This window comes from Scleropages formosus, chromosome 4 (genome assembly GCF_900964775.1).
Source record: "Scleropages formosus chromosome 4, fSclFor1.1, whole genome shotgun sequence".
NCBI lineage: Eukaryota > Metazoa > Chordata > Actinopteri > Osteoglossiformes > Osteoglossidae > Scleropages > Scleropages formosus.
In genome coordinates, this window is record NC_041809.1 from 25,938,443 (window position 1) to 25,965,402 (window position 26,960).

A 26,960-nucleotide genomic window follows, 5' to 3' on the forward strand; every position below is an offset into this window, starting at 1 on the left:
TTTGTTGTTGATCACAATGGCAGTTATCATTATTATTATTATTACTTCCATGTTTATTTGTAGACCCCAGTTTATACTAGCTGTGGTTCAGTCATGTTGTGGGAAATTATAACACTTTAAGGATGGTAAAAGTTCTTTTTATATGCCTGACTTCACCGTAAAGGGTTAGAAATTTCCAGGCAAATCCTCCAGTGAAGACCTTGTCTTGGATCCTGGCATTTACTCCCGGAGTTGAGACTACTGAAATTTGTCCCCATTTAATCCCTCAGAATACAGTACAGTATCCCCCCCCCACTTTCAGAATAATGAACAAAGCCAAGAACCGTTTGCTGAATTTTATGAAAAGCGGGGCAAAATGCAATTGCTCAGACAAACTTTTGGAGCGATGGGTATTAATGTCAAAGTTTTCCTCATTTTCATGTGAAATAGGCTTTACACAATACCAGATATCAGATCCACTGTGCTTATGTTCCTGTGTTAGAATAGGCTTTTCACTCATAGTTCTGGAAAACAAAGAAACTGCAGCATTAGCATTGGTGGTTGCTTTTTTATTTCTGTTTTTCATTAACTGCAGCTTGAAGTTTTGTATGTGATTTTAACTATGGTTTGAACACTAATTGTGAAGCAAAAGTGTAAATTTCGTGTCTTCCAAGCGCGTTTTCCGTAGTGCGATTCGGAATATGGGAAACGCTTTTTCCAACAATCCAGCCGGTGCACACGGTGTCCATGTAACATCCCTGTAATGTCACCGCCACAGCAACACAACCATGTGGCAATCCTATGGCAACGCTGTGCATGCGTTGCAGCAGTATCAGCTGGGTGTCTTGTGAAGCGGAAAAGGCCCACGTCAGGCTTGTGAATATGAAGTGTAAATCTGTTTTTATGTTTTGTTTTTGTTGTTTTTTGGAGATCAGTTTCTGATCCTGGTGAAAGAATTAAGCCAAGTTTGTAATTGTATAATATTTACTGTAAGATGTAGAACATTCAATAACTATTAAAATCTTTCCCAAAAAAACAGCTTTGATTTGTCATTGTTTTTAAAACCTGGAACTGACAAACAGCAGCACACTCGGTCATTAACTTTTTAGTTTCTTTCTGAAATTGGTGTGTCTAAATCACTGTGGGGGGGTTAGGGGGGTTAGGGGGGTTGGGGGGGGTACGGTGGCACAGTGGGCTGGACCGGGTCCTGCTCTCCGGTTGGTCTGGGGTTCGGGTCCCGCTTGGGGTACCTTGCGACCGGGTTAGGCTCTGGTTCACTGTGACCCTGTTTGGGACAAGCGGTTTCAGACTGTGTGTGTAAATCACTGTCCAGATGTCACAAAGGCAGGCTGGATGCTTTGAACTGGGAACCTCTTGCTATGCCAAATGTTTACTTTACAAGTTAAGTTCGCTAGAATTTACTCAAAGCAGTGTAGTGCAGGACATGTTATTTCACAGAGCATGTTTGTAAATATTTCTCAATAATGTCTCTATGAGGTATTTTACAGGGAGCTGGGAGCAGACAGCAGAAATGTCCATCAGACTGATGCTGTTCTGAAAATGCAGAAAGGTCCCAGTAAGTACACATTGTTGCTCAGATTTTAGAGAAGATGAATGAATTTTGAGTAATTGTCTCAGTTTTCATTTTTACAAAATAAACCATTGGATGACACTGGTCTTTGAGATGGGTTGGGCGGGAATGCTGCAGATGGTGGGAAACGGAAGCAGCTGTGACTTTGTAGGTCAGGGGGCAGCTGGGGGTCTGTCAGTGATCCTCACGCACTCACTCCAGCTGTTTCTGGGAAGTGGCCTATTTCTGAACTTCTGTTGAAAAGAGTCAGTGTGAGAAAATGACGAAATATTTAGGTTATAATAATAGTGAGTGGACCCCCAAATGATACCAAAAGAGTACAAAAACAACGAGAACAACAGACTCTGTCAACACACAAGATGGACCACATCACCTTCAGGTCTGTAGCTCAAACTTAATTTGTTAAATATTTTGATTCAACTTAGCAGTAAATGTGTATGTTATGTTCTTAGGTTTTAAAAAAAAAAAACAATTTTACTTATTAATATTTACCTGTTTCTATTTCTGAAAGTGGCAGACATTCATATTTTATATTTGTATATTTTATGCATTCGCTTTTATTTATTTGGCTTGATGCACCTATGGAAGTTATTTTTAGTTTATTTTCTAACTAGAAGAGAAGTTATCAGGTACTGCAAAACCGGGTATTGCCCAGCCTGATTTTCAAATGTTACTGGTACAATTGTATTTTTCATCAATGAGGTAAAGGTGTAAAATATATGTCAAATACTGCAACAGGAAACTCAATGGTTGTTATGCATAATTTTGAGTGTGTTAGAGCTTGTTTTTTGAGTTTTCAGTTTTGTGGGCTGGACTGTTAACTGTATCTTGTTGAGGAGAAGCGATCTATAGTGTGTCAAAATGAAGACCAATTTTCACTGTTGTCTCCAGAAGCCTTCCACTTGCAAGTGGCATGTCTCCCCAGCTAACCCCCTGCACCTACAGCGAGGGCTTCAAGTTCTACCTCTTGCCAGCCATCTATGGTGCTGTCTTCCTCTTTGGCGCTCCTCTCAACGCCTCAGTCATCCTGCACATCTGGAGGTCAAGGCTGGCACTGACTAGGAGCTCCATCTACATGCTGAATCTAGCGACTGCTGACCTTTTGTACACCTGTTCTCTGCCCCTGCTTGTCCTTTACCACAGCCGCCATGACTACTGGCCGTTCGGCAATGCTACCTGCAAGCTGGTCCGCTTCCAGTTCTACAGCAACCTGCACGGTAGCATCTTCTTCCTCACTGTTGTCAGTGTTGAGCGCTGCTTGGGTGTGTGCTGGCCACTGGCTAGCTGGCGGCTGCGACACTGTGTTGGTGTGAGGGGAGCCTGGATCGTGTCCCTGGCCATTTGGGCAACAGTGCTGGCACTGTGCTTCCCAACCCTCAGCTTCGCCAGCACGGGGATCCAACGCAACCGGACTGTTTGCTATGACCTGAGTAAGCCAGGCCAAGCAGCACAGTACCTGCCATATGGTATAGCACTCACCGCCCTGGGTTTCATGGCACCTTTTATGGTCATCATCACATGCTACTGTCGTATGGCCCATGTCCTGTGCAGGAATGGCTTCTCAGCCGGGTTAGGAAAGAGGAGGCAGGCTTTGCGCATGATTGCCGTGGTGGCAGCAGTGTTTGCTGTCAGCTTCCTACCTTTCCATCTCACCAAGACAGCGTACCAGCTGGTGTACTCCATGCCAGGATTGGCCTGCAAGGTGCGCAACCTCTACGCCATCATTTATAAGTCCACTCGGCCATTTGCTAGCTTGAACAGCATAATAGACCCATTCCTCTTCTTCTACACCCAAACAGCTGACAGGCGCACCAACAGATTGACTCCACCAAAGCTTCTGATCACCTCAGAGGTCAAAATGATGACCTGAGAGGTGGGCCAGAGGACCAGATATGTGTTTGGGAACAATTTTTTTTTTTTTGTCGCACTTTGCGCTACATCTCAGCACTACAGTAAGATGCAGCTATAGGAATATGAAGGATACTAACATACAACTGTCTTCTGTAACCTTTAATGTGATTTAAGAAATACTCTGCATTTAAAATCACCTGGATACTTAAAAACAAGCACTTTGTGGAAAGCATATTAATAAATGTAACAAATCAATGTAGAAAATGTATTTAATGCATAACTGATTTTTTTTTCAAGTGAATTCAATCATTATTTCATTTTACTGCTGAATCATGTGACCTAGACCTGTATGAATAATGGATGACTTCATTAAAAAAAATTCTCATCTATAAATTGGAATTTATTATTTTTATAATTTTTTTAATGGGGTAGCCCATTAATGGCTCTAGCCTCAGAGCAGATGAGAAAGTAGAACATATTGCAGCACATAATAGGGCAGCATGGTGGCACAGTGAGTAGCGCTGCTGTCTCACAGCACCTGGGTGGTGCAAGAGAACTCGGGTTTGATCCCTGCTCAGCCTATATGGAGTTTGCATGTTCTCCCCGTGTCTGTGTGGGTTTCCTCCAGGTGCTCTGGTTTCCTCCCACAGTCCAAAGACCTGCTGTTCAGGTTCCCCCATAGTGTGTGTGTGAGTGACAGAGAGAATGTGTTCCACTGACATATGATATGGATGAGTGAGTGACCCAGTGTAAGTAGTGTATCTAGCAGTGTAAATCACCTTGGTGAATAAGGTGTGTGGGCTAGTGACACTACATAGTATCCATTGTAAGTTGCTTTAGAGAAAAGCATCTGCTAAGTGAATAAATGTAATGTAACTAATAATAAATGTGATGTTTCAGTACCTTTGTTTTTTCCTTTGAGTTCACTTGACCACAATTTGTCCTTTGGTGTGCCCACTGCTACATCTAGTGGACATTTTTGAATTTATGTATTTAATTAATTAAATTGGTAATATATTAATTTTTTTAAATATTATTAGTAGAATTATTGTTGTTATTATTACAACCCGCGCTCCCTTCGAGCTGGAACAGTAGCAGGTTGCTAGTATTGCTATACAACTGGAAGCGCACCACGACGTTGAAAAAATTCCAAAGCCAAGCCCGCGCTCGCTAGCTACGTTGCCATTATAAGGCTCCTACTTGTAGCTGTCATAACGATCCAAGGACGAGCAAGAGGACCGCAGCTTTTCGCTGGGCTCAGTAGAAAACGCGCTTCTAGCGCAGCGAACAAAGAGCGTCCTCTATCTCGGTGCCTCAGTGGCTCAGCGCTCGCATCACGCGGCCTCGGCCTCGCGCTCACATTCCGTAGCCTGTGGCGTAACGTCATCATGACATGATGAATAAAAAATAAGCACGCTCAAAATACCCGTGCGTATTAATTTTACTCAGACTGAACAAATACCTGCCCGTGCCTGCTAGCGTGCGCATATTTTGCTCTGAGTTAGGGCCTGGCTGTAGCCCGTCTCTCTGCGCGCAGACATGATGAACGATGCGATAAGGCAGACAGAAAGAAAATTCATATTTATTTACAATTTTGTTTTAATGTAATTCGTAGTTCTTTCTAGTTAGTTGTCCATGTCACTAAATATCGCCGAATTAAACTTTAATTTAAACTATTTAAGTCAACAGTATGTGTGCGGATAGTGGAAAAAATAATTAATGTAATAAGTGCTTTTCATTACTTCCAATGCGGCAGAATCATATGGTACCACGAACCACACTTCCGGTTGCGATCTGTCTCATTTCCGGTGGAATGACGGCTCCTGTACCGTGTAAGATCCAACATGGCGGCACAGGGTTAGAAGTAGGGAAAGATGTATGCAGTTATTAACTGGAACAATTTTTAGCTGAGGTCCGTAAAGTTGTGTTTTGTCATATAAATTATGGGTTTTCGAATGATTTTCCGTACCAGTCGGTTTTGGGCTGCATGTAATTAAAGTAACTTAATGTGAACGAGTTGATGTTAACTAGTATTATAATTTATGTGGTGTGTGTCTAGACTAGTGTCATCATGTCGGGTTGGATAAAGGTAATTCAATTATTAATCACTCTTTGTCACTTTGGTGGAAAAATTATGCTGAATGAATGCATGTAAATGAAATGAATTTAAGTACATGGAGAAATTTGAACTCACTTTGACTTTGCAACCTAAATAAATTTGGGCCAGCTGGTAGAGAGTCAGAGTAGTGGTTAGAGCTGTTGTCTTTGGACCTGAAGGTTGCAGGTTTGAATCTCACCTCTGGTTGTAGTACCCTTGAGCAAGGTATGTACCCAAAATTGCTCCAGTAAAATTACCTGGCTGTATTAATGGGTAAATAATTGTAAACAAATTAACACTGCAAGTCACTTTGGAGGGAAGTGTCAGCTAAATGTAAAAAAAAAAGGCCTTCAGTTAGAATCACAGTCCTACTGTTTTTGCTCTGGGAAGAAAAATGTGGTGTTTAAATTGGTGAACCACTGTAAACTTTATCTAAAATTATAAATTGTCTGAGACACAGTGTCAGATAAAGATTAATAATTCAGAACCTGAAATTCTTTGGGTGAACTGGTTGTCGTGGGTCAAGATGGAGTTTTAACTCCAGCAGCATGTTTCATTTTGATGATCTGGTTCTGAAGTTGTCCTGTGTGCAAGGCCTCAGTAAATGTTGAATCCGAGCATCTGAAATATGTGTATGGACATACCCTCATTAAAATGAAAATATGATCACAAGTAAGAAAAGGACACTGTGTGGTGTTATGGTAGTTTGTTCCTGTTTTACATTATTGAAAGTTATTGTTAATTCAAATACAATACAAATGTACAAAAAAAGACTAAACAAATTCCAGGTTCGTAATAACTACCCAAAATCACACACATGCTGTCTGAAGCCGCAGCAAACCGGAGTCTAACCCAGCAACACAGGGCACAAGATTAGAGGGGGAGGGGACACACCCAGGATGGGATGCCAGTCCATTACAAGGCACCCCAAGCGGGGCTTGAGCCCCAGGCCCACCAGAGAGCAGGCACAGGCTAAACCCCCTGCATTACCACACCCCCCACATACAAAGTGCCTGAAACAAAGATACAATTAAATGGTCTTTAGAGCATTACACTGGAGGTCAAGATGGTATGGATATACTGTTTGACCTCCATGAAACACAGCAGAGAATTTTTGCCCTCTAAATTTACTTTTGTGAATATGATATTTTGCCAGTAAAATAAGAGTAATAAAATATTATTCTTTCTCCTGCTACATTTATTGATTTAGTAGACACTTCTCCAACTTCCAACAAACTCTATTTAGTGTTATTAGCCCACACACCTTATTGACCAAGATGATTTACACTGCTAGAGACACTTTACAGTAGGTCAGTCATCCATACATCAGTGGAACACACTGTCTCTGTCACTTACACACTATGGGTGAACCTGAACAACCTCTTTAGGCTGTGGGAGGAAACAAGAGCACATTGACACAGATACAGGGAGAACATCCATACTCCACATAGACTGAGTGAGGATTGAACTCACATCCTCTTGTACTATTCAGGCACCATGAGAGAGTAGTGCTACCTGCTGTGCCACCATGCTACCTGGAATTCCATGAGGAGGAGAAATGCAGGTCACTTTTGCTCAGCAGAAAAAATTTTGGAAAACAGAAAGGTGGAGAAAATACAGTTGTGTAATACCAGGTACTGTGAGGAAGTGGTATCCATCTTCACAACCTGAGGGCCAAATCTGTTACTTTTGTTGGTACACTGAGGATTCACAGTTGCAGCCTTTTCAACTTGTACATGGGCACTGCTGTCTGGCATACTCTGCTCAGGTAAGGTGAGGTCAGTGCCACAGGCAATGCAACCTGGTTATAAAGCTATCTGATCCACCTCGGTCTTGTCTGTTTTTGCCTCCAGAGCTTCAGACTGAAATGCATCATTTTTCATTTGTTGCATAGTTTAGTTATGTAGAAAATACACTTAGAAACCACAGTAGTTCTCAGATTATTATTGGACAATATTGGAAGTGTGGGTTTTGTAACTCTTTAATCAACATATGTATTTAGTAGATGATTTTTGGACAAATGGAACAACAGCACAGTGTTTATTTAAACTTGAACTTCCAACTTTTAAATTCTTCCACTGCCTTACAAAGGTAGTTCCCTTTAAAATCCTTTGTAAGGTACATTTTCATAAATCAAAGATGTAATTACCATTAGTTCCAATGTTAAAAACTTGTGTACATTCCTGACCTCAAATTGACACTGATTTATGCTAAAAAGTCACCAAATACCATTGAAATGAAAACTATTTCTGTAGTTAACTTTTGTTACAAGGCAGTTTGTCTTAATTATGATAATACAGTATGCATGTAGGGGGTGTGGTGGTGCAGCAGTTTTGGCCTGTGCCTATTCTCTGATGGGTCTGGGGTTCAAGTCCTGCTTGGGGTGTCTTGTAACAGACTGGTGTCCACTCCCCCTCCAGCTTTGCCACCCTGTGTTGCCATGTTAGGATCCGGTTTGCTACAACCCCACTTAGGACAAGCAGCTTTTCTGTGTGTGTGTGTGTGTGTGTGTGTGAGTGTGTGTGTGAATGTACTGTATGACTGTCTGCCTGCACTTGATCAGCTATTATGTATTGTACACTTAACAAAATATACATACAAAAAACAAGTGCTTTAGCACTGGCTTCTTCAGATTTCTTTGTGCTGCGACCACAGGGGAAACACCCAGACTATATAAAGTTGAGCCTGACTATGCAGCTCAGGAGCTGTGAGGGTACAGCACTACTCACTGCATCACCATGCTACAGTTTCTAATGTTTTTAATGATCCACAGGTATCCTGGGCATACAAGTGAAGATTATGCTTCCTTGGTATACAAGTGGCCATAAGAAGCCCCTTTCATACTATATGAGCATCATGGAGCAAAGCATGAGACTCACAACAACTCCAGTCCCTGCCATATATCATGTGCCAACTGCTGTCACTGCCTAAAGATGAGGATCATCATCACACTTCATCTCTCGTGTATCTCCCTAATCTCTCAGTGTTAATACAGTGCAGACTCCTCGCAGATGACGCAGTGACGACAGAGCAGGCAAGACCACTTGTCTATGAGGTCAAGTCCCAGTGACATATTCTGTGTGTAAAGTCAGACCTTAGAGGAACATAACCTCATAACTTCAAAATTGATGCATTTGTATGAGAGCAAAGTGCAATGATGTTTGAGGAGGAAAAACAGTTCATGTGCCCATTTGTCAAATTTTGAAAAGCTTAATGTAATTTTTGATGTGTATGCACTATATACAAGATCCATGTCAGTATTTACTTCCATAATCTAAAATGGCATGACAGGGTTATGTATCAGATCTTCTTTCTTTCTCAATATTTAGGGTTCTTTTTTGAAGGTATTTGCTGTATTCTGAAGACTTTCCAAATAGCAACAAAACAAGAACAAAAACCAGACAAAATAAAACGAATAAAGCTGTTTTCAATTGAGTCATATGGTACAGATTTCCATACTGATTCTCCTCTGTGCCAAATAGTTTAAAATATAATTGCAGATATAAGGATAAATTACCACAATTTTCATTATATTGATTACCTCCTTCAGACACAAGTCTGTCAAATCTTGGCACCTGACACTCTAACTGAACCTCATCGCTTGAAAATCTTTCATCTAGAGAAGTATGACGTAATTTTTCTCAAACACATTATACTAGTGAGTGATAACTGAACACTTAAAAATGTATAGACCTAACAGTATTTTGTTTACTTGAAACAACTGGACGGCGGTGAAGTGTGAGTCGGTATGTGACATGATGTAAGTGGCTGTTATGCTGGTGAATCATGATTAATACGGTGGCGCAGTGGGTTGGACCACAGTCCTGCTGTCCGGTGGGTCTGGGGTTCGAGTCCCGCTTGGGGTACCTTGCGACGGACTGGCGTCCCGTCCTGGGTGTGTCCCCTCCCCCTCCGGCCTTACGCCCTGTGTTGCCGGGTAGGCTCCGGTTCCCCCGTGACCCCGTATGGGACAAGCGGCTCTGAAAATGTGTGTGTGTGTGTACCTCCTCAAAAAGGGTCAGTCACGGTACTATGCGACAATATTTTCAAAAATTTTACTTGACTTTAAAATCGCGCAATTAAAGAACTAAAGGACTATAAGTCTATACGTAACATGGGATTCTTAAACGAACAAAATATTCATAAAATCAAGCAGCACTTGAAGCTCGTTGGATTGTAACGGCAGCTCCCCGGTTGTTCTAGCAAAACTCCGTCAGACCGTTGCCTCGTATTAGGGACGTCAGAGGGCACGAATATCTCCCTTAACGCCCCCTTTGAGACCGGAAACAATTGCAACTGCACGTGTTCTGTGGCCTAATATCAATAAAACTAGTTGTTCCGCTCGTTTCGCCGTTCCACGAGCACGGTGGAATACGTCGTATCACCGGCTGCACCTCCTCCACGCACTGTTTTGTCTATCTGTCCAATCTTGGCACTTGACACTCGGTGACCCCGCCTCTTATCACTTTTTTACACGACACCCCACGTGGACTTCAACAGATTCCTGAATGTTTTTAACTGCTGCAGCTTTTATTAAAATCAACATTCACAGCCAGGGACATGTTTGACACACGTTCACTCACACGCGAGCAAGCGAGCGAATGCCGTGTACGTTCCTACATTTATTTAACACACGACGTGTAATTACAAAAAATGTGTACGTCGATTTTTTTTTTTTTTTTTTTTTTTTTTTTTTTTTTAAAGAACAAATAAAGCTACCTATTTGGTCGTTTGGGTCTAAATTGAAATAAACCTGGCGGTCGCACTTCGGATGGGTTAATGACTAGCCGTGCTCCCCGTGCTTTTATGAATGAAAGTCTTCGCGCCCTTCATGTGCGAAAATACGAGCAAGTAATCATTCTTCGGGCATATTCGCTTGTTTACATTAGTGATTTCACTTCACCAGCAGAGGCCTATAGGCCACCGGGCTCGTTGACGCGGTGAATTGTGGGCAGCCATTGGTCCTCCGAGCTCACGGGCTCCTGGTCCCCCGCTGGAAAAAATGGCTGCCTCGGCGGCGGCGGGTTCTTGTCCTGGTTTGTGCCCGAGCTTTGCTGTTGTTTGCTCATTTCTGGAGCGCTATGGCTCTGTTCTGGATTTGCCCGAACTTACTTTTCCGCAGCTGGAGCGATATCTACAGGAGACTTCGACAGGTAAGGCTTAGGAGCTTAGAGGTAGGGAACGGTGTATCTCCATCGCTTGTGCGTGCTGCTGCTGCTAGTGCAGACATTTGTGTGTTATTGTGTAGCAGTACTTCAGTATTTCGCGTCTTTTTCCTCGGCTTAATGCCCTACTGATCAACTTTCAAAACACCGCACGACGATGTGAAATTATAATAACTTGTTACCAGACCACAGTGGGTGTCTAATATCTTTGTGCTTTGTGCAGATAGCGACTTAAGTATACCAAGATGCATTTTCCAGGCTGCCTTAAAATTCTGCATGGATCAAATTGTTCCTTGCAAGAAAAGGAGGCTACCTCGGTCGAGTGCTAGCAAGTTTAATAAAACTCTAGCGATGACCTGAGCGATTGCGTTCGTTTATATGACACTGAGCTGCTGTAACGTTCGGACCCAGACACAAGTATGCTGTGAAAGACTGAATGCACCGACGATATTTACAGTTACATTGTGATTTTTGGCAAGTCGGACATTCAGCAGCACTGCGCATGCGCGCAATGGGCAAACTTCCTGCCGAACGGACTGGCTCTGCTCCTTTCGAGCTGAGATTGAACCCGCAGCTCAATGAAAGCACTGTGGAATTAATTTTCTAGTGTGCGAGAAAGAAATATGTATTAAAATAAGACTTTGAACGTTTGCGTGGTCAAAGTCATTTAACAATTAAAAAAATCTTTCGAGTGGCTTTCCAGGAATGAAAACGCATGACTTAGCCCTAGCCGATTAGCTGCATCACGATATAATCAAAACAAAAACTTATCTCTAAACAGGCACATGATTATCAGCTGAGAATTTGTGTACATGGCTTTACGCGTTTTTAAGTTTTAGCTGGATCAAAACTTTTTAAGAAATGTTTTGTCGCCATGTCTGCTGATATTTTGGTTGCCAGTCAGTGGTGGCACGTGGTGTATAATAAAACTGAACACACAATGGATGCTTTAAAGCTCTAAGTTTAAGTCTCAATGTATACTTTTAAAAATGATGAATGTACCATGTTAGTTTCATAGGGACGTCAACAAATTATCAGATAGCTGGGACGAACCAGCGGTGGCGTAGACGGTAAAATGTGGTGAGACTCGCCCACACACAAACAGTGAGGGGTGCCACTGAGGTGAGAGGGGTTGGCACAGAGCAATAGTTTAAGATAAAAACTGTTATGCACCTACAAAGGAAGAGAAAACGTAGTTTGGACAGGTTACATGAAAAATACCGTCCATCGCAGCCTCAGAGCGGCACAAATTACATTATCCGATGAGTCCCAACATTTTTCGCTCAATCGATCCTCATTGTTCCCGCGCTGTCCGCAGTTTTCTACCATTAATTTAAAATTCGCACGCCGAAGCTTTTACTCTCTTGTTGTGCAACTTTTCATCTGCTGTTTCTGTGATCGTTGAGCGGTGCTTGCAGCATTACCTGGTCCCGGGGAGACTGTTGTAATACCTGTCACAATGTTAAGTGTGTGATCGCAGGACATCCTACGCGTCAGAATCTCACGCTACGGTTCTTCTTACATCAGACAAGATTCTCTTAATTAAGTTTGACTACATAACGTCCTTAGCGAATATATCCGATTCTTAAAAAATATTAAGTCGGATTTTTTTTTTTTGACAGATGCTGAAAACAGCATTACCAGTTTTTTTAGGCAGCTCAGTGAGGTTCCCTGCAGCAGTCTCGTCAGCCCAGATCTTCGACGATAACGGGAGATTTTTCCAACTTTTATTTTTAAGTCCAACGACTTTACATCAAATTGCACAGATTATTACGAGGCCGTGGTGAACTGTAGCACGACAGAGTGTTCGCCACACGGATCGATACGGCCAGCAGCCCGCTATGAACAGTCTGTCCGTTTTACGGCTCGAGCAGAGCGCCGGTAAGAACAAGTGACACGCGATCAGACGTAGCGAGCGGCGTTGCGGCGGGAGTTCTCGCGACCGCTGTCAACAGCCAGTAGGAACGTCCCTCCTCGTCACGTGTCCCTCATGATAGCGTCTCTTCAGCTGTCCGTCAGCAAAGAGTGAAGAATTCAATATGCATTAAACACCATGTATCAAACTTCCATATAAATGAAATGAGTTTAATCAGAAAATGTATGAACTTGGACAGTGGTGCTGGTTGGTAATGATTGTTTTTGTCGGAGTGAATCTACACTGCAGCTGAATGCCTGGAGTTTGTTTTATTTGTTGTAACACTGACAGCAGTTTGCTGGTGGTACTAGTGCAGCATGATCTGCCTCTCCAGGCAAAGACTATTAAAAACTGGCTGTGTTGTGTATCCAGCGTGCACCATGTTCTTCTTAGATTTCTTGTGCTGGGCTTGCATACTATAATAGGTGTCAACTGATTAAATAGCAAAGCTAATTAATCTACGTAGAAGCTGAAGTGAATTTAGTTGCTGCGTCTCTTGCGGAATTGGTCTAGTCAGCTGCCTAATGTACTGGTATGGATTTTGAGTTAAAAACTTGAATTTTCAGGTCCAATGGAGGTTATCTGAGTTACAGAAGGAAAGTAAAACCTGAGTACATACCTTAATCTAATTAACGTGTCATTTTCATGATAGTGCACATTTCAGTTTTCTCATACCAAACGTTAATAATAGTGTTCGTAAGCCTTATGAAAATGAAGACCCTGTCTATTAGTGGTCACTAACAGAATAACAAAACGGTCCCAGTTAGTACTCAGTTTTGAATAGACAGTATGGTTTTAAGATGCTGTATAAGTTCACAGTTTATTACTTTGTGTGTAGTTCAGTTTTGCTGCTTTCACACTTCTGTAGTGTAGGCTTCTTGTAATACATTATTTTATTATTAGACTGCAAATGGAAAGGAGCCAACAGGATAGTTAAGTTAAACTGAGTAATTGTCCACACACTTAGTGTGATCATTTGCATGATTTGCAGTGTACATTGCATTTGCATGATTGACAATGTATATTATATATATATATATATATATATATTTTTTTTTTTTTTTTTTTTTTTTCTTGTCCCTCTCAGTTCCTAAACTTTTAGTGGAGCTTCATGTAAAGTTGCTGAGAAAAATTGGGAAGTCTGTATCATCAGAAAGATGGGAGAAGTATCTGGTGAAGGTGAGTACAAGTTTATAGTGCACCAAGGCTCTGTTAGCACCTTTTAATCCTTTTGTGGCCTAGCGAAATATCTTGCAAGGCACTTTTTCAATATATCCTATGTAAGATAAAACACTGAGTGAGGATGTGTTATTCTTCCAGGTGTGTCAGGAATTCAACAGTACCTGGGCTTGGGAATTAGAGAAGAAGGGGTATCGGGAGATGACTGTTGAATGCAAGGCAGGAATCCTCAAAGTAAGACTCTAAAATGTTTTTTAGAAACTTGATGTTCATGCTACTTTCTCCCAACACGGGCTGTTTGGGCATAGGTCCAAATTTGGCTCAGTCTGTATGGCGTTACATGTTCTCCCCATGTTTGCATGTGTTTCCTTTTGTAGTGTTTATGTGTGAGTGAATGCATGTGTTTGGCTTCCTTGCAAAGGACTGGTGTCCCGTGCAGGGTCTGCCCTTACTAGCCTGTGATTCCAGGATAGGCTCCACACCACTGTGGTCCTCACTTGAACAATTGATTACCATTAGCGAGTGAGAAAGTTGATATTCATTAAGTATAATAAGGTGTTTTTCAAAGTCATAAGTCTCGTACAGGAATAAAAGGTATTTCTCAGTTGTCTCTCACCATAATAAAGCACTGGTCATGTTTCTCTTCACAACTCCTTTCATCAGTACCTATGTGAGTGCCAGTTTGATGACAATGTCAAGTTCAAGACCACCATCAATGAGGAGGATCCTGATAAGATGCGACTACAGCCTATTGGTCGAGACAAGGATGGTCTTATGTACTGGTTTCAACTGGACCAAGATCATAACGTACGTGTTTATGTGGAGGAACAAGATGACCTTGATGGATCCTCCTGGAAGTGCATTGTAAGGTAGGGCTGAGAGTGTGTGAGGCAGCCATTGTAGATCCAAAGTTCAGAATTCTTACAGGTAGTAGGCTGTGAGACTGTGAAAATAACTTGGAAATATGCAATATCAAAAGTGCAATATCAGTGGCTAAAAGACCCTCTCGTTTACAGGACACGGAATGAACTGGCTCAGGCATTGGCGCTATTAAAAACCCAGATTGATCCAGCATTATTGGCCAAAAAGGAACCAGATAATGGATCTGCCAGCACCAGTTCAAGCCCAGAGGAAGAGGAAAACAGGGATGCATGTGTTGAAGGTAAATGGGTATTTTTGGTAATGATGAAAAAAGATTCTTTAAAATTATTTTTAAAAAAAAAAAACTGCTTTTTTTGGTTTCTATAATCAGGGCATGTGAAAAAGAAAGAAAGCCTAGAAGAAGCTTCAGAAGATGGTAAGTCATGCAAGGATGCTGTGTGTTCAGTTTCTTCAGAAGATGGAAGTATGGGAAAGCCTCTTCTGGAAGAAATGGAGAACTTGAAGCAAGAAGACCTCACAGAGTGCAAACGAGCACCTGTGAAAGCTGAAGAGAGCAAAGATAAAGAGGAAACAAGCAAACTGGGAACAGTGAAAGGACAACCTTCAGTAGGCATTAATATCCAAGCTGTTAGCACCGCTGTTAAAGAAGAACCAAAAGAACAGTCCATAAATGCCAAGGGTGACACCCCGAGTGTGAAATTGATGGAAAGAACCACAGACTATTTGGATAGCACCATAAAGTCAGGAGATCTTGACGAAATGAGGAAGAAGACAGCAGAGGAATTCCAGAGGGCTATGAGGAGTGACCAGCAGGCTAAGATTCCCCTAAAGAAGAGGGAGATGAAACTGAGTGAGGATTTTGATAACAGCAATGTAAGCATGTGTGTTGTCTTCCGAAACCGTAATGCCAGTTCAGCCAAAGAGCCACCAGAAGAGACTGGAAAGGACAAGGAGGTTATCAGTGTGTATTCTAGAAAGCTGATGGAAGACGCAAAAGACCAGAATAATGGAGAAGTTAGACCAGTCCATGAAAAAAATAATGCAAATAAAGATAACACTTTTCATACAGAAAGACCTAAAGAAAATAGCATAAAACAAACAGCCCAGGTTGAGGACATATTTTCAGAAGATGGCAAAAAGGGAAGGCTGAGTTCACCCAAAGTGGAAGAGATGATTGAGAAGCAGCAGGTCAACCAACCCAAGGAACCTGACCAACTGAAGACCATTACAGCAGTTGGGGAAACAGATGCTTTGTTTGGCTTGAAAGACACAAAAGTAAGGGGAAAAGAAAATGTATCTGGCTGGGTTGCCACTGCAGTACCCGAAAAGGAAACACAAGCATCTAGTGTCAGAGGAGTACAAGAAAAAGAAACCTCTTCAGCCTTCAGTTCAACGGCAGCGTATGGCACGGAGGCCGCGCACGACACGGAGGCTGTGACAGCGCACGGCATGGAGGCCGGACCTGCCTCCGATGCGGCGGCAGCGCACGACACGGAGGCCGCACCCTCGCACGACACGGAGGCCGCACCCTCGTCCGACGCCGCGGCAGCGCACGACACGGAGGCCGCGCCTCAGTCCGGCGCAGCGGCAGCGCGCGACACGGAGGCCGCCCCTGAGTCCGGCGCAGCGGCAGCGCGCGACACGGAGGCCGCCCCTGAGTCCGGCGCAGCGGCAGCGCGCGACACGGAGGCCGCCCCTGAGTCCGGCGCAGCGGCAGCGCGCGACACGGAGGCCGCCCTGAGTCCGGCGCAGCGGCAGCGCGCGACACGGAGGCCGCCCCTGAGTCCGGCGCAGCGGCAGCGCGCGACACGGAGGCCGCCCCTCAGTCCGGCGCAGCGGCAGCGCGCGACACGGAGGCCGCGCCTCAGTCCGGCGCAGCGGCAGCGCGCGACACGGAGGCCGCCCCTGAGTCCGGCGCAGCGGCAGCGCGCGACATGGAGGCTGTGGTAGCAGCGTCGGAAGTGGCGGCAGCAGCGCACGGCACGGAAGCGGCGTCGGAAGCGGCGGCAGCAGCGCACGGCACGGAAGCGGCGTCGGAAGCGGCGGCAGCAGCGCACGGCACGGAAGCGGCGTCGGAAGCGGCGGCAGCAGCGCACGGCACGGAAGCGGCGTCGGACGCGGCAGAAGCAGCGCACGCGCACGGCTCGGACGCGGCGGAAGCAGCGCACGGCTCGGAAGCAGCGCACGGCTCGGACGCGGCGGAAGCAGCGCACGGCTCGGAAGCAGCGCACGGCTCGGAAGCGGCGTCGGACGCGGCGGAAGCAGCGCACGGCTCGGAAGCGGCGTCGGACGCGGCAGCAGCAGCGCACGGCTCGGACGCGGCGGAAGCAGCGCACGGCTCGGAAGCGGCGTCGGACGCGGCGGCAGCAGCGCACGGCTCGGACGCGGCGGAAGCAGCGCACGGCTCAGAAGCGGCATCGAACGCGGCGGCAGCAGCGCACGGCTCGGACGCGGCGCACGGCTCGGAAGCGGCGTCGGACGCGGCGGCAGCAGTGCACGGCTCGGACGCGGCGGAAGCAGCGCACGGCTCGGACGCGGCGTCGGACGCGGCGGCAGCAGCGCACGGCTCGGAAGCGGCGGCGTCTGACGCCTTGGGAGCATGCAGCACGGAGGCGGCGGCAGCGTCTGACGCCTTGGCAGCATGCAGCACGGAGGCCGCGGCAGCGCACGGCACGGAGGCCGCTCATGCGTCGGACGCCTTGGCAGCATGCAGCACGGAGGCCGCGGCAGCACACGGCGCGGAGGCCGCTCATGTGTCCGACCTGGCGGCAGCGCACGGCGCGGAGGCCGCTCATGTGTCCGACCCGGCGGCAGCGCACGGCGCGGAGGCCGCTCATGTGTCCGACCCGGCGGCAGCGCACGGCGCGGAGGCCGCTCATGTGTCCGACCCGGCGGCAGCGCGCGGCACGGAGGCCGCTGTAGTACAAGAGAAAGAAGCAACTCCTGCTTCAGAAGATATTGCTGTACAGGACATGATGGTAGCCTCTGTTTTACAGGAGACAGGTGCAGCTCCTGTGTCCAATGTCGCTACCATGCAAGACATCAAAGCAACTTTTGTTTCGGATCCTGCTGTAGCACAAAACACGGAAAAAGTTCCAGCATCCCTTACTACTATAGTACAGGAGGTGGAAATGTCTTCTGCTTCTCAGTCAGCTGAAGGTGAGGGTAAGGAAAAGACATGTTCTAAAAATGCTTCTGCTTCAGAGGCTTCACTGGGGGGAAAGGAAACTCTTTTTGGCTCTGAGAACACTACAATGAGGAAACGGGAAATGACTCCTTGCTTTGAAGCCAGTGTATTAAGGGAAAATGAAATCGCCTCTGTCTCTGACACTGTAATAGACACAAGGAAAGTTGGTTTCAGCGCTGAGGTTGCTCGAGAAGGCAAAATGGTAAAGGCTGCTGGCTCAGGTTCCACTCTTGAAGGGGATACAGCTTCTAATGGGGGTGCTAGTGCTGAGATCATGACACTGAGAAAAAAAGAAAATGCAGCTGGAATTAACACCTCAGTACAAGACGAAAAGGAGAAATTCTCTACTGAAGATGCTTCTAGCCTTCATGCCACCAAAGTAAGTGATAATACACAAACGTGTACAGAATATAGTGCTCATCCTCATGCTGCAGCTGGAAAAATGGAATCCATTACGGAGTCTTCTGTAGCAGGAAGGAAAGAGGAATTGGATCCCATGAAAGCTCAAATTTCAAGTGCAATACTGCCTGTGGTCTCAGAAGAAATATCTGAGGATGTAGCGATAAAGCATCCCTTGAACGAAGGCAGCCAAGTGGAACTAATGGAAATCAGTGTGAAGAGTTCTGCTGGTGTTAATGAGGAGATGGAGCAGATTCTTGGTGCAAGCGGAGGTTATTCTGATGGTAAAGTACTAAAGATTGCAGAGGAAGAAGAGGAGTCAACCACAGAACCTGTTCGGATTGAGCATAACAGGCCTTCTATGGGTGTTCTCATGGACAGAACTGTTGCAGCAACCTTTTCTGAGGCAGAAAAAAACTCATCTGGACTTAATTCCTTGTCTATGAAACCCAGAATGTCGGAGGAAAAAATTCAGAACACTGAGAGTCCAGTAAAAGAAGGTACTTCAGAAGAGGAGGTAAAACAGTTTAAAGGATCAGAAAACTCGCATCAGGCAGAGCACAGAGAAGCTGAAGAAACAAAGGATGTGGTCAAAGAAAATGAAAAATGGAAGGGGCAAGAATGTGACAACCAGCCGGAGGACAAAAAACTGGCAGATGCATTACTGAAGGAAACTGAAGGAGGAAATGAAGTTTCTTCCCAAATTCAGGAAGATGGCATCCGTTTGAAGATTCGCCTTCCGAGCCACCGTAGGACAGTGGAGATCCAGAAAGACTCAGAACTGGAAGTAGCTGATGGGAGGTCTCTGAGGAGGTCACCCAGGATTTGTCGACCAACAGCCAAGTTGGTTGAAATTCAGGACATGAAATTGGAGAAGAGGCAGACAGCAGCATCTGTGGTGAAAGAAGAGGGGCAGGATGAAGATCATGAAAAAGAAGAGAAGCCAGCCCAAAGAAAGCAGAGGGATCGGAAAATTGATCCAGATAGCCAGCCTAAGTCTACAAAGGTAATTAATGCTTTAGTTTTAACTAGACCATAACCATGGCTGAGGCCTTGATATCGTTACTAGTAAAATGAGAAATCAGACATTTATTCAAATAATTGTCATTTAGTATGTCCTTGGGTTTTCAGAATCTGTGGTTATTTCTTGTTGTTTCAGGGAAGACGACGGCAGCGACGAGCCAGGTGGTCCAACACGCGAACAAGGTGGCGCAAAACAAAGGGTTCTAGCGAGGAGGAGGATGAGGAGGAGGAAAGCGATGATGACGATGATGATAGTGATGAAGACTATAAGGTGGAGAAAGACAGGAAGAGAAACAGGAACAAACAGAATAATGACACAGACACATCCATCACCTCCTCTTCAGGTGATGAGATCCCAAACGATGATCCTTGTAAGCACTGTGGCTTGCCCAACCACCCTGAACTGGTGAGTGCTTTTAACTGATGGTTATATAATCCTGAATCTCTCGAAAGGGAGGAAAATTGCATTCCAAAAGGATTTATGGAGTTATCTGGCTACTTCTGGATGACAAAACTATATAAAAAATGAAATATTCAGCCACGTTTACAAATGGGACAATGATTTTTTTTTTTTTTTTTTTTTTTTTTTTTTATTATTAATGATGTATGTGCACAACATTCCATTCTCTCTACCTTGCAGATCTTGCTCTGTGACTCCTGTGACAGTGGTTATCACACAGCCTGCCTGAGACCACCCCTCATGATCATTCCTGATGGCGAGTGGTTTTGTCCACCTTGCCAACATGTAAGCAATAAATTGAATTACACAAATTTTGATTATGCTAGATTCTGAAGAATTTATTTAGGTGCAAGCTAAATATTCTGGACTGCCCTGTTTCTGGTGTAGAAACTGTTGTGTGAGAGGCTAGAGGAGCAGCTACAGAATCTGGATGTGGCCCTGAAGAAGAGGGAACGAGCAGAACGAAGGTCAGTACCTGGGTATTCTTCAGAATTCTTTCTGTACTCAGTCAACCCCACTGATGTTTCTCTGTTCTATTTTTTTTGTGTGTGTGATTTCCCTCTTCTCTTGGTCTGTCAATAGGAAAGAGAGGCTCCTGTATGTTGGGATCAGTGTTGAGAACATCATCCCTCCTACTGTAAGTGTCACCAAATAATTCTGAACTGGGTCCTGTATATTCAACTTTATGGTCATAATTATATTTGGCAAGTTTGGATTTTTAGTTCAGGATAAAGAAGTCTGCCCTTTCTCTACCTACTATCTTTTTTCGTAACTGATTTTGTTTTGGTTAGTGTCAATTCCTGTTAAGTTGAAGACCTGTGACACAATATTTAAATTGTCTCAATTTCCATAAAACAGTAACTTGCATTGTATGGATATTTGATTGTTCTGATTTGATTGTTCATTTATTTTGTCCGTGCTGCTCTATTTCTACATTGTATTATGTGGGATTCCCACAGAATGATGTACATTTGCCTTTGTTTTGATTAACTGGCCTGGAAGTGGAACTGCAGTACACATGAAAAAGGGGACAATTAGGCTACATGCTATTCACCTGGAAGGCATGGGCTTTAGATTTCTTGTGTATGTCATGTAGAGCAATAATTTCTTCACAAAGACCTAACTAAGCCAAAGTCACGGTTAAGATTCCAAATTCCCAGCCTTCTGTCATTTCTATTCCATTGATAATGTTTCAAGAATTAAACGTCTGTTTTTAAATAAATCTGTCGACCCCCTGTCCAACTTGACATTCTGGAAATCCTTATAAGCTGGCTCATGCACTTGTAACAGACTTGGGTTTCTCTTCAGGAGGTTGGAATAGAGGAGGAAAAACGTGAGAAAGAAGAAGAGAAGGGGGAAGAGGTGTATAAGAAAGAAGTAAAAAAGAGCAGAAATTTTGGGAGGCGGTCAACCCGTACCAGGAAACATATAAGCTACAGGTCTGTATAGACATTACTGAACAGTTTCCCCCCCCCCTTCCAAAGTGAAGTTTAACAGTGATAAGACACTTTATCTTACCAGAACATGTTCTGTTGGCACTAGGTTTGATGAGTTTGATGAGGCCATTGAAGAGGCAATTGAAGAGGACATCAAAGAGGCAGAGGGCGGGGGTGAGTGCATGGAGTCCTAGAGTACAGTGAAACACAGAGGCATTACTATGAACATCAAGCTTTGGCAGGTCATAACTGATTCAATTCACTTGCTTGATGTCTGAAAGAGTGCACTAATCTGTACCACCACCATGTATGTAGAACAATAGGGGGAAGAAACAATGCGTTCAAAGCAATGTGTGGTGTATTTACAATGGTGCCTTTATAATTTTAGTGGAGATGCTGTTTCCTACAATGAATTCAGGGGTCTGTGAGTCAACAGAATGAGGACTTACCAGTGATGGGGTTTATGTGAGTGTGGGGTCCTTTGCAGGCGCGGGCCGAGGAAAAGATATGTCCACAATCCTGTCAGAGGAAGGCAAGGAGAATGGTCGGCCGCCTAAGGCCAACCCCACACCCCGCAGGAAGAAGCGACGACGTCTCAACGACCTGGACAGTGACAGCACTATGGAGGAGGAGGAGAGCGAGGAAGAGTTCAGGCTCAGTGACAGGTATACACTTGCTATCAGTAGCTTGCTTATTTAAATCCCTGTTAGTGACTATGTTTGTGTGTGCTTCTGTTCGACTGTTATCAGTCATAAATCTGTAATTTAAACAGATTGTCAGAGCAGACAAAAGGAAACAGCAATCAATGAGCATATTTTGTTAAAGTCCAGTTTGATTTTTCTCTCCGCTGTCCCACAACACTTGGTATGGTAGATATAATTACGAATATTATTTTGTCTCTCACCACACAGAATTTGAATCAGTACTTCATATTTTACCCTTACTTATGATGCCTTTGTCCAAGAGGATTTACAATGTTATATACAATGGCTTGCTCATTTATAAAGCAAACTATTGGATTACTAACTAAAGGGTTTACTTCCTTTGAGCCCACAGGACAAATAAAACGCACAGAACATTAAAAGCAATGAAAATAAGAATGCATGAGAACATAATACAACATTCCATGCAAACATGAACCATGAGCTGATACAGTGTGTGTGACAGAGAGAGAGCACGTTCCACTGATGTATGGATTAGTGACCCATTGTAAGTAGTGGATCTAGCAGTGTAGGTCACCTTGGTGAATAAGGTGTGTGGGCTGGTAACACTACGTAGTATCCATTGTAAGTTGCTTTGGAGAAAAGCGTCTGCTAAATAAATGTAAATGATACACATTGTTGAAGTCTGGATAAGCAGATGTTCATATAATGGGCATCTCTGTAACAGGAAGCATGTGTATCTAAGGTTCTTAGTCATTTCTAGGCCACAGACTCCTTTAAGAATCTGTTGAAAGCTAAGGACCCTGCACAAAACATTTATAAATAATTCAGAGAAAATATTGTACTGAAATTATTTTTTTAAAACTTAATTACCTTCTCATTTAATAGTTATAAATATTTTTAATGTACTTTCTGTTGTTTTTAAAGCAAGCCTGTACTTTATGGGGCCTCTGAAGGCCATCTGTGGACTCCTAAAGGGTCTATGGACCCTACATTAACAGCCTGTGGCAAATATTAAAGAATGGGCAAAGCAACAATATTGCAACAAGCAAATACATTTTCCTCCCTCCACCTTTTCTTCCCTTACATGCATATTCCTGCATTGCTCTGAATGTCTGTATCACTCTGTCACTTTGCAGTACCGAGGAAGATGATTTTGTGGTGTCAGATAATGATGTGGACAGTGAAGAAGAAATCCAGTCCAACGACAGCGACTTTGGCAGCAATGGGGAGAGCCCCCGTTATGTGTCATCTCGGTCAACGAAGTCTGTCAGGCGACAGAGGAACTCTCAACGATCACAACGCCAGCAGCGTCGGCGAAGAGGGTATTCAGATGATGAAGAGGAAGAGGAGACCGATGAAGAGGAAGAAGAGGAAATGGGTGAGAAAGTTCACTAGGAGATGCATGCAGAATATGAGAGCACTCAATGCATGTGTTTTATCATGTTTGTTAACCATTGAGTATTTGACTCCTGCCAATTCTACTGCTGCAGTGACTGAGGCCTCTAGTGATTTCAGTCCCAGTGACCTGGACACATGGCGCCGTCGCTCCCGCAGAAGCCTAAAGCGACAAGTGAATTACTGTGAGACATCAGACTCAGAAGGCTCCCAGGGGGCCAATAGGGACCGGCCCAAAATACCATCACGCCGTCGTCGGCTCTCCACCTCTGAAAGTGAAGGTCAGACTGCACAGTGGCCCAAATAGATTCCTTGTTTTTGGAGTGCTGGGTGAGGGGTTGTCTAGCTGTAGTATCTTAGAGGTGGACATGGGGAAATGGTAACATGGCTATCAACATACCCCTGTCTTGTCACACTTTTTTGGGAAGTTCTAAACTTTAGTCTGTTATGAGAAGAATTGAAGTTGTGAGATATTACTAACCTAACAGATCAAATAAACTAAATGTATTCAGCAATACCAGTCCTATTATTGGATACATATATTTTTTCCCCCAAAAACTGGCTAAATGTTTTAAAAAAAAAAAAAAAAAATACTTATTCCTTATGGGCAGAAATTCCCATTTGTCCCAAACCCATTCCAACTTCACTACAAAATTACCCTAAGTGATGTCTGATGTCATAAGGAAAAGTTCTCACAATGCAGTTTGTCTTGCGGTTTCTCTCACACAGCTACTTAGTGTAGTTTTCAAATGTATTCATGTCATAAATAAATGCAATAAGCTGTATAAATGAAAATCAGGATCAATTACCAGTGGTATTGGTTAAAAAAAAAAAAAATGTTAGACTGGATGCCTGAAAAATTTGGTGATTAGTATTTTCTAAGAGTACCCTCCCTTTCCCTATGAATGCTCTACAGTGAAAAGATATGGGTGGCTCACAACATGAATATTGAAAGTGTGTTCTTTTGCTTTCTACTGAAGTTGAAGATATTATGCTTTTATGAGTGAGAAAAGAACAAGATATTTGCCCAAAACTTAATTTGTGAGAGAGGGATGAATAGAATTTTCAAAAAATAATTTGGTCTATTTAACTGTGGCACAAATTGTGAACTTTCCTTTTCTGAAAACCTTAGGAAGCTTTTGTTCCAAAGACTCTGAAGAGAAGGGGAAGAAGAAGAGAAGCAGGCTAATGGATGTCTCATCAGAGGAAGACTCTAGGAAGAGACGACAGCAGTTAACACTTAAACGGAGCAGAGGGTCTGAAGATGATGATGATGATGATGATGATGATTCGGATAACTCCGAGATGGAAGAGGAACGACCTGTCCGCAAAAGGGTTAACCGCATTGACTCAGATGATGACGATGAAGAGGAGAACAAGGTATCCATGGAGAAGCCTATGGGCAGCATGGAAAGAAGGCCCCACCAAGTTCCAACTGATGATGAAGTAGAAGGGGTAGAGGGTGTACTGGAGAAAGAAACAAGCCCCCTAGACTATGGCTTGGTGGAGCTGCCCTCTGCCAACGGACAAAGCCCTATTAAAGGCCTGGAGGGCCTGATTGCCCGGGGCCATGTGGGGCCCAAGAATGGTGGGCCAACTCTGCCCCCAGCCATGCTGGCACCCAATGGCATGGCTCCTCAGGAGATCCTGCCGCAGGAAGATGATGAGGATGACCTGTTGGGAGTGACGGACCTTGTGGACTACGTGTGTAACAGCGAAGCATTATAAGGCCCTTGACCGTATTATTGTTTTCATTAATGTTTTGTCCCCTCTAAATTCCCATCCTTCAGGACAGTTGCCATCTATACTTGCTTGTCTTCCGTCTTCCTTCCCCTCCTGCTGCCAGTATAAACTGGAGCCCCAAGTGAAGTTAGGTGTCATTAATGGCATCACCACAAAGAACAGTGGGTTACCAGGGGCAGGGGGTGATTTTCTTAACGCACTTGTGCGATCCTCTGCTGGATTTTACGGACACAGGCTCACAGCCAATTCTCTTCGTTACTCTTTGTATTACCATTCTGATGAAGACAGGTCTGTTATTTTTATTCCTTATTTTTTTAAAGATGTTTTATTGTACTTCCTTACTGGTCATCCTTCAGAATTGGCAACTTTTTTTTTTTTTTAACTGCAGGTTTTACTTCATATTTTATAAAACTGTTTTAGAATAACTTGGTGCCAGGTAGAAGCAAATAAATGTGTTCCTTTCTTCACAGTAGAAGTTTGAAAACAGTATAAATTATTTATGTATATATATATATATCCCCCATACAACATATTTACCCAGGAATTTGCCAGGGAAACAAACTAAATTAAACATACTGGGAAGTATCAAGTTCCAATTTGTAAAAAAAAAAGAAAAACTGACAAATTCCTTCTGGCCACGTTAGTTGATTGTCACATTGAAATGAGAACTTGGTATTTTCTGGCTGAGCAAAATGTTTGTCATTTTCCAGCTTTGCACTTATTTTGTGTTTTTAACTATTTATTCATCTGTTGTTTAAAAAATTTGCCATAGACCAGTTCCTTAAGAGAAGAATTTCAGACTTCAGGCTTTGATTTTATTTATAGCAGTACATTATTGCCTTCTAGATGATAGTCAAAATACAATAATGTCTAATGCTAACTTGCTCCTACATGAAAATCAGTCTTGGTAATTGATTGTTCTACTGACTGGTCTGTTAGTATTACAACACCAGCCTCAATTCATGTCATAACCTTTTCACACCTTCCAAAAAGCTAAAACTGAAAAGTAACATTTTTTCTTCAATAAAAAAACCATCAGTCCAGGCTGCTCAATTATTATGTTTCCACTGCACTCTTCAGGTTTTCCCCATCTCTGTGACTGTGCTTTTTTTTTTCCCCACATTAAGCATCTTTTAGTCCACTGAACACAAGTATTTTTTCCTTTCACGAGCAAGTACTGGTAAAGGTGCATATCTTAAATCCAAAGGTATGCTTTCCAATTTAGCTTTGACAAGCAACCTTTTACACTGATTTGTCAGGTACCAGTTCATTTACATGTACTGTTGTCTACATAGTTATAGATGCTTATGTAGAAAATAAAATCTGGATATATGAAGGGAATACAGAGTTTTCAAAATGCATCCCATCTTAATTTACTCATCTTTTTAAAGGGACCAAGTACTTCACAGTATTACTGATTGTAGCCCATTTGCATTACGTAGAGTAAATCCAATTTATTTCATAATCTAGTTCATACAAAATTTCAATGCCAGCTTTTATTGTTGATCCCTTTTTTTTAAAGAATTCACAGCTTCAACTTTTGAAATTTTGCAAATTACTTGTAGAGCATGCATTATTTTCCCAACCCATGTATTGGAGCATTCTAGAGAACACTACGCCACTTCACTCCTGAAGTTTTCTTGTACAAATCATTCATCCCAGAATCTCATGGAAAGATATCCTTTGTCTTGCACCAACAGGGAATTCTTTTAAAAGATTTATGTACCAGCTTAGGTATAAGTTTAATAGATATGGTGCAAACAATTCAGTTGAAGTGTACAGCCTTGGAATAAAATACCAGTACCCTAACTTAGGAAAGCTACAAAACAAAATTTATCTTTGTGTGTATATCTGAAGCTTATTCTGTATCATATTTAGAATCTTTTTTTAATCATGAAGAAATATATATTTAGCAATTATTTACGATTGCTACTGTTTATAATTTTTGTAGTAGGTTGTGATATTTAGTTTTTCATGTAAACAGTTTGCTTG

At 43.3% G+C, this 26,960-nt stretch overlaps 2 protein-coding genes across 3 annotated transcripts; both read left to right on the forward strand.

Moving 5' to 3' along the window:
- The first annotated feature begins 1,259 nt into the window (after nucleotides 1-1,259).
- On the forward strand, nucleotides 1,260-3,969 carry LOC108921223 (P2Y purinoceptor 3-like). 2 transcript variants are annotated; one of them, XM_018730574.2, is made up of 2 exons: nucleotides 1,260-1,555; nucleotides 2,462-3,969. In XM_018730574.2, exon 2 carries the CDS (start codon nucleotides 2,484-2,486, stop codon nucleotides 3,438-3,440), a length of 957 nt encoding a protein of 318 aa, XP_018586090.2. In that variant the 5' UTR covers nucleotides 1,260-1,555; nucleotides 2,462-2,483; the 3' UTR covers nucleotides 3,441-3,969. The 2 variants fall into 2 exon arrangements, with proteins under 2 accessions (XP_018586090.2, XP_018586089.2); XM_018730573.2 differs by lacking the exon at nucleotides 1,260-1,555 and adding an exon at nucleotides 1,563-1,949.
- Nucleotides 3,970-10,521: 6,552 nt separating this feature from the next.
- Nucleotides 10,522-25,277, forward strand: rsf1b.1 (remodeling and spacing factor 1b, tandem duplicate 1). Its single transcript, XM_029251110.1, has 17 exons — nucleotides 10,522-10,672; nucleotides 13,687-13,778; nucleotides 13,920-14,012; nucleotides 14,442-14,647; nucleotides 14,795-14,940; nucleotides 15,031-16,401; nucleotides 16,497-19,252; nucleotides 19,406-19,675; nucleotides 19,910-20,014; nucleotides 20,117-20,196; nucleotides 20,312-20,366; nucleotides 21,038-21,168; nucleotides 21,272-21,339; nucleotides 21,653-21,830; nucleotides 22,967-23,208; nucleotides 23,321-23,506; nucleotides 24,358-25,277. The coding sequence occupies exons 1-17, from the start codon at nucleotides 10,522-10,524 to the stop codon at nucleotides 24,951-24,953; spliced, it is 6,726 nt and encodes a 2,241-aa protein (XP_029106943.1). The 3' UTR covers nucleotides 24,954-25,277.
- Nucleotides 25,278-26,960: the final 1,683 nt, after the last annotated feature.